At 52.8% G+C, this 7,560-nt stretch overlaps 1 protein-coding gene across 1 annotated transcript; it reads right to left on the bottom strand.

Annotated features, from left to right (window-relative positions):
- Positions 1 to 1,141: 1,141 nt before the first annotated feature.
- Positions 1,142 to 6,894, bottom strand: OTP (orthopedia homeobox). Its single transcript, XM_065663266.1, has 3 exons — positions 6,858 to 6,894; positions 5,487 to 5,896; positions 1,142 to 1,672 (listed from the first exon to the last, which is right to left on the bottom strand). The coding sequence occupies exons 1-3, from the start codon at positions 6,892 to 6,894 to the stop codon at positions 1,142 to 1,144; spliced, it is 978 nt and encodes a 325-aa protein (XP_065519338.1).
- Between the last annotated feature and the right edge of the window lie 666 nt (positions 6,895 to 7,560).

Here is a 7,560-nt window from a genome sequence, read left to right on the forward strand (position 1 = left end):
ATCTCACACATCACATCAAAATCTATATTTTTTCATATCACTTACTGAAAATGATTTTATTTATCCATTCACATTAACTTGATATAAACGTGTCCGGAAAAGTCAAGTAATATGTTTTATATTAGATCAAACATTTAAGAAACCCAAAATTCAATAAATAAGCACAGACAATAAGTTAAAACATATCACGAATCGACCAGTATGTAACGAGAATGCTTTATCTACACAAAACATCCTATTTCACATCGTATGATCATTCCTCCAGCGGCCCTGCCCTGCGGCGGGGTGACCGGCACATGCAGGCGGGCAGGCCGCGGGGCCGAACCGGGCCGGGCCGAAGCGGGCCGGGCGGGGCGGGGGCCGCGGCGGTGCCTCCGCCGGCGGCAGCGGAAGATGCAGGAGGGAGAATAGCAGCAAAACGTAAATAAATGCGTAAATAAAGGTGGGGCGGATCGGCAACTCAACTGTCACGGAACCAAAGATCCGGAAAAGGGAAGTGCTCTTGCCTTTTTTTTTCCCTATTTTCCTCCCCCGCGTACTTTACTTTTAGAAAAAGAAAACTTTTTTTTTTTTTTTTTCCTTTTTCTCCATCTCTCTCGCTTGTAAATGCTTTATCAAAATGGATTTGATTCTCTCTGGGGTCTCTGTGCCGCTCCGCGCACCCGCCCGGCCTCCCCCCCCCCCCACGCCCCCCCCACCCCATAGACGGCGCCCTCCCTGCGGAGGGGGCCGGCGGCAGATCCTGCTCTGGAATAAAGCATAAAAACTAAGGAAACAAAACCAAACAAAGCATTTCTTTGCAGAGCCGGTCGCGGCGCGGCAGGAGGGAGCAGGGGAACCGGGGAGGGAATCAGAGCCGGAGGTCTCCGGGTGCTCCCGCCGCCGCTGGAGGGGCCGCGGCCGCCGGGTGCGAGGGGCGCAGGGGACGCGCGGGGGGTTCGCAGGTGCGGGGGGCACGGGGGGTGGGGGTGTTTCTGGGCCCACAAACCAGCCCGGTGGCGTCTGGTTTCAGATCCTGAGTCGACTCCCTGGTAAGTCAGGTGGGGGAAGGCGGGGGTCGGGCGGGGACGGGCGGGCGACGCGAGGGTGCAGGGCCAGGCGGCGGCGGCGGCGGCGGCGGCGGGGGCCGTGGCGGCGGCCATTAGGTGAAACTCATGGAGACTGTGTGCTCTAGTGCTTTGCGGCGGAGGGAGGCGATGCTGGTTCCCCGCCACACGTCGCTGCTGTCCGGGGAGCTGCAGAGCTGGGGCGAGCCGGTCACGTTGCTGGGCCCAGGCAGGGAGGCGGGCACCATGCCGGGGAAGGCGGGCTGGTAGAGGTGCGACTGCAGCCCGGCCCCGTTGGAGCCCGCCAGGCTGTTGGAGAGGCCCATGGAGTTGGGCGGGGGCCCCGCCGCCAGGCTGCACTGGGAGAGGGACTGCGCCATGGCCTGCTGCCGGCCCAGCGCCGGCGGCAGCGGCAGCTGCGACACGCCCGGCATGGCGGCGGCGGCCCAGCGGGTGTCGTTGGCATGGAAGGAGCAGAGGCTGTCGCCCATAGCGGCGGCGGCGGCGGCGGCCGCCGAGGGGAACTGTGGCAGCCCCGGCGTCGGCAGCAGCGTGCCCGGGGCGCGGAAGACGTTCGTGGTCTTCTTGCGCTTCTTCCACTTGGCCCGCCGGTTCTGGAACCAGACCTGCGGGCGGCGGGCAGCGACACACAGTTAGCGACACCAGCCAGCCTGCCCCGGCGCGGCGCGGCGCGGTGCAGCGGGACCCGCCACCGCCCCGGACCCTGCCCCGAGTCTCTCTGCCTTCTGCCCCTCCGGCCTTCGCCTCTGCCACAGCTGCCCTTTACACCCGCAGCCCTGCGCGTATCCCCGTCACCAGTTAATGATACTGTTGGAACTTTTCATAGCGAAACCGATCGATGCGTCAGTCCCGGGACTGAGCTGCCTGCGGCCTCCCTCGCTCGGGGAGAGGGTCCAGGAGAGGAGCCAGGCCTCCCCCCGGAAAAATATATGAAAGATAACAGTTACACAAACAGAAAATAAATGAGCGGCCCACGGCTCTTGCCCTTGCGTGGAAGCGCTCCCGAGCCGCCACCGGAGCAGCGCCCAGTGCAGCGGAGCGGCAGCCGTGCCCCGGGCCGGGTCGTGGTGCAGGAACCCATCCAGTCAAACCGGCCGTGTTCGGGGCTTTTCTATAAAAACAAAACCAAGAAACCCCCCCGAAGATGTTCTCGGTGCTCGGGAGGTGGTGACGCCCCGGTGGCTGAGTGGGTCTCGCAGCCCCACAGTCGAAATCACAGGGGGAATTGGGAGGGGAGAAAAAATGGGTCCACTCGGAATTCGGAGGATCGCTGCTGCCAGAGATGCTGGAGGAGCGGTTTTGTGCTGCATACGTACCCAGACGGAGAACGACGGGCGCCCGTTAGCGGGAATGAACAGCCATTAGGGAGCTGAGTGTTATATCGAAAAATCCGTTCAATTATCTTTTAGGGTTAATAGTTAAATTGCGGCTACAAAATCTTTTTATGTTTCATGGTTTACTGGTGGTGTAAAGAATCTCCATCAGGTCTTATCTCCTCAGCTCATAGCTACGCTGCATATGCTTTTAAAATGTGAATGTTTCCAGCTGAAAACTGGTGCATGACAGATTAAAACGCAAGGAAAACCTGGGGGAGATGTTGAAAATGCACACATGACAACTCTAGAAATATATTAACCACGAGCGTTTGGCAACTTTGGGCTCCTTTTGAAATGCAGCTAGTCCCTGAAAATTATTAATACAACAGTGAGAATCTAATGGAGGTTGGAATCTAAAAATCTGCCTTGATGATGTCTGCTGTTACAGTAATATAGACATACTGTAAATGTATTTTAAAATATATAGCCCATTTAATTCCCCAGCTATAAATGGGTTAGAGAGAAAGAGAGGGAGAGAGAAGGGGAGACAATATCACTTGTTTTTCTTCTTTTTTTTTTTTTTTTTTTTTCCTTTCATGAGCCGAAGCTTTATGAAGATCTCATTGGAATCTGGCGGATGATTAATGTGAAGATTTGGTAGGAAATCTGGAGAGCTGTATTAAAGCTCAGATCTCAGGTTCATTTCGATCAGTCAGCCGTGAACTCTGGGCCGAATTCATTACACTTTAATAGTGCTGGGAGAGGAAGAAAATGCAATTTCTCATTCCATTAGAAAACTAGAAAATACTTTCAGCTTGTCCCCTATTAAGATGTGGCAGGTGACGGGACCATTGTGGGGGACACGGTCAATGGAATTACAGCACATTATTTTTGTTCGTATAAAATATTGAAAGGCAAGCCTGACTGTGCAGAAGTTATTTCACTGATTTGGTTTTTATGTAAATAAAATATTGAAAGTTAATTAATCCGTGCTAGAGACTAATGATTATGCTTATTATATTGCATTTGATCGTGTAATTTGCATGATTCTCGCATTGCTGCTTAATAAGCCATTCCAGGTTATAAATAATTCTGAAATTGGTTTCTAATAATGGCATGCTATAAAAAGAATGGTTTTATTACAACAGCCTGAAAAGCAGAGCAATATCAGACGTGGAATTGGACTCCTGTTTAAGCACCAGCCGCTTTAATAATTGTTTAAATGTATCATATACATTAAATACAGATCTAAAATGAGGAAAGTGGTGATTTATCCTAGCATCTAAAACCCTTAAAAACATATACAGCCGCTATAAATTAACTATTTGGAGCACTCCTTAATCAGTGTGGAGCCCACATGCTGCAAGGAATGTGTAGGCAATCTGTTAACTATAAAGAAAACTGTAAAATACTCGCATAAGAACATAAACCAATTACTATTTAATTTAAATTTGGTCAAGGAGCGGTGATACATCGGATTGTGAAGTAAATACATTAAATAAATTGTTTTGACTTAGATTACATAATGTTAATCATTTTGAAGTGTTAATTAAGAAGGTTATGTTGATCTGATTACTTTTTAAACTACAGAACATTATTGTAAAAAATATTTAAATTACCGCTCTATTAAACTGTTTTTATCAGCAGTCTCGAGCTATTAGCATTGGTTTAAGATTATGCCGAAGCCATTAAAACACTTTGTCTGTCTTCCTACAAATTCCTTTGATGTGCTGTTAGAAAATAACTATTTCCATTTTATATTTTATATTTTACTTCATTTACCACACTCCTAATATTGAAATTGGTATCATTAACCTTTGGAAACCCAATAAAGTTTAATAGACCTCGTTTTCTTTTTTCATAGAGTCAGTTGTCCAATTATATTTTATTTGTGAATCTAATTTCTTTCTTAATTTAAACTAATTATGGTCCTGTGTAGGCTGAGTCAAATTGTTTTACTTTTGAAAAGCAAACGTGCTTTCTCTGTCACATTCAAGAACAAAGTCTATTTCCGTTCATAAAACCCGCTCATTTAGGGATTTCTTTTGACGTGTCTTTATTTAGCTGAGGAATCTAACCTGGCTGAGGGGAATTTTGAACACCGGCTGCAGTAAAGTGCGGCGGCATTTCCCGTGCACTGTGCTGAGCGGGGATGCACATCCCACAAGTGCTTCTGTTGTGCAGAATTTCATTCCGTGGAAGGAACTCACCCAGAAAGTCGATAAAATATCGTTTTACACACAAAAGCTGTATTGGAGCGGTCTCGCGGTTTACATTTGCCTAAAGAGTTTATTACGTGACTACGTGCAAATGCATGTATGTCTGTGTGCACATACATGTTTATGTATGTCTATGTACTTTAGAAAACAAAGTACACCCTACATGTTGAAGTTACTCGCTACCTCTTCTGTCTCTAGGCATTACAAAAGTGGCGGTCCGGGGAAACTGCGAGTCCAGCTAGAGCTGCCTTTGACCGAAGAGCCTTTCTACCAGCCTGTGTGCCTTCCCCCGCTCACCAAGCCCACCCTGCCGCCGGCAGGCTCCAGGGGCCGCCCGTTCCGGGCTGCGACGCAGCCGCCCGGCTGCCAGTACCCTGGAGAGCGGCCCTGCCGTCAGCGCCCAGGGCAACAGCCCCATGGCTCACTGCGCCGCCGCCGCCGCCGGGAAGAGGGGAGATTCGCCGGCTGTTTGGGATCGCCTCTTAGCGCCGCGCTATTATTGCGAGGGCTGAGACTCGCCCCTCCCGGGCTGCGCCTTGCCAGGCTCTGTCCTGCCCCGAGCTGGGCCGTGGAACGGGGGGAAGCTCCGCCCGATTCCCAGTAGGGACCAGCGAGCTGCGGGGGGCTAGGCGACAAGGGGACACCCCGAAGGGACATTTCTGTGGAAAGGGGGAGAGGGGATGTCCGCTTTCAAGGCTTCCTGAATGAACTGTTGCGTTAGGGCTGGCTTTGCTCCCCCTCAGTCGGGCTGAGGTTCGGGGACACCCGCCGCCCGCCCCGTTGTGACTGGCCTCTGGCCTCGCCGCCGGCTGGCCCTGCCGCCCTCGGTGCGATTGGGGAAGGGGCCGGCGGGGAGGGAAGTGCGCGGGGATCGCTGCTCATACCTGCACCCGGGACTCAGTGAGGCCGATGCGCAAGGCCAGCTCTTCCCTCATGAAGATGTCCGGGTAGTGGGTCTTGGCGAAGCTTCTCTCCAGCTCGTTCAGCTGTGCCGGAGTGAAGCGGGTGCGGTGCCGCTTCTGCTTCTGCTGCCCCTGTTGCTGACCAGCCTGGCTGGGGTTCTGGCCACCCTGCTGGCCTTGCTGCTTGTCGGGGTCTTTGGCGCTGACGGCTAAGGAGCTGGGGTTGGATCCCACCGTGGTGATGTCCTCCCCCGGCAGCAGGGTGGTCCCTTCTACCGTGTCCGAGTTGGGAGCCATGTCTCCCGGGTGTCCCCCCGGATCCGAGCCCCCTACGCCCAGCCGACACTTCACCGCCTCCCGGTGTCCCAGCAGCTCGGCCGCATCTTTCATCCCTGCAGAAGCAAAGGAGCTGCGGTCACTCCCCTGCAGTCGGGCATGCATCCATCAGAGCCGCTTTCCAGCGCACTGAGCCGGTGAGAGGCACCCAACCACCGCCACCGTCTCCCCCCGCCGCCCCACGGCCACCCGCAAGCCCCGCAGCACGGCTCGGCTCGGCTCCACGGCGCGCAATGTCCCTGGCCCGGCGCAACCGGGGCGCGGAGAGAAAACTTTACACAGAGCAGCTACTCGTCCTGCTTAAATAACCAGCGCTCTGCCGGGCCTTCCCTTGCGAGACCAAGGGAGGGGAAAGAAGAAGGGGGGACAAGTTTTGTCTGGTTCAGATGGCTTTTTCCAGAAGAGCTGGTAAAAGGAAGAGATGGAGAGAAAGAAAGAAAGAAGGAACGCTCGAACCGCCCTGCTGCCAGGAGCTTTACCTCCCTGACAGATGTGTGGGGACCTCGGTCACCCTGGCCGATCTTTCCCCTCTCCTCCCTCCGCTCCTCTAAACAAACTAATGAATAACCATAAAGAGCCAGGTACAGATATTTCTCTCTTTTTTTTTAAGGAAAAGAAGGAAAGGGGGAAGCAAGCAGGCGAGCAGAAAAAGGCCACCCAGAACTTCTTCGTAAATACCATCGAGCTCATCTGTCCTAAAATAATAATCATCATCATCATCATGATAATAACGTGTAGGTATGTATATAAAAACAGGGGAGAGGGAAATTAAATGATCCACAGCTCGCTGTAGATCTACATACTCCTTCTCTTTTTTTCTTTTTTTTTTTTTTTTTTGATGTTAAATCAAATTAAACTTCAATACAGTACAATTACTTTTAAAAGAATTAGCCCATTTAGATCGCATTAAGGTAAAATAAGGAACAAATTGTCAATTTCCTGCTCCGGCTTCCTCCCCGCTCGCTGCCGCCGGCGGTGCAGCCGCCGCGGGGCGGGGGGGTGCTGGGGGAAACTCACCGAGACGGGCGTCCAGGAGGTCGGCGTGAGACAGCATCGCGCACCGCTCCAGGGCGAAGGCTGTTCCCCCCCAAATTTTAGCGGCCTTAAGTTATTTAAAATAGATATAAGATATGAGATATATATATATATATATAGATCCCCTAAATGAAAGAAAATTCGGTGTGTGGTTAAAAAGGGGGTCTCTTGCATTATAATGTCCTTTAGAGAGACGGGGAGGTGCTTAACACTTCAATGAACCCGTGAGCAGCTCGGCGCGGGGACCAATCAGGAGGGCAGCCTGCAAATGTCAGCGCCCGGATCGCCCCGCTCCGCCCGCCCGCCGCCCGCCTGCCGCCCCGGCCTCCCGCCGCCCAGGCCCGGCCCGCGCCGCGCCGCCGCTCCCTTCCCTGCTCTGCTCGCCCTCGCCGCCCTCTTTACCCCTCTCCCCTTGTCTTCCAAATGCACATTTGCCACCCTTCTCCCGCTCCAGGTCGCCCCTTATTTATTGTGGTTTTCGTATTTCTTTTTCTTTCTTTTCTTTTTTTAATGCTTCCCTGGAGCGTACCCTCGCATTCGGCCCAGTCAGGCTCCTGGGGGTGGCTGGTAAGCACAGCGCCCACCGAGAGGGATGTAAAAGGTTGAGAAAGGGCTGGTCCTGCTTGCCAGCCGCCCCGTGGAACGGGACCGGCGGCGGCAACCGCAACCGGCTCTCACTCACCTG

The sequence above is a fragment of the Lathamus discolor genome, chromosome Z (assembly GCF_037157495.1).
Source record: "Lathamus discolor isolate bLatDis1 chromosome Z, bLatDis1.hap1, whole genome shotgun sequence".
In the NCBI taxonomy this organism is placed as follows: Eukaryota; Metazoa; Chordata; class Aves; order Psittaciformes; family Psittacidae; genus Lathamus; species Lathamus discolor.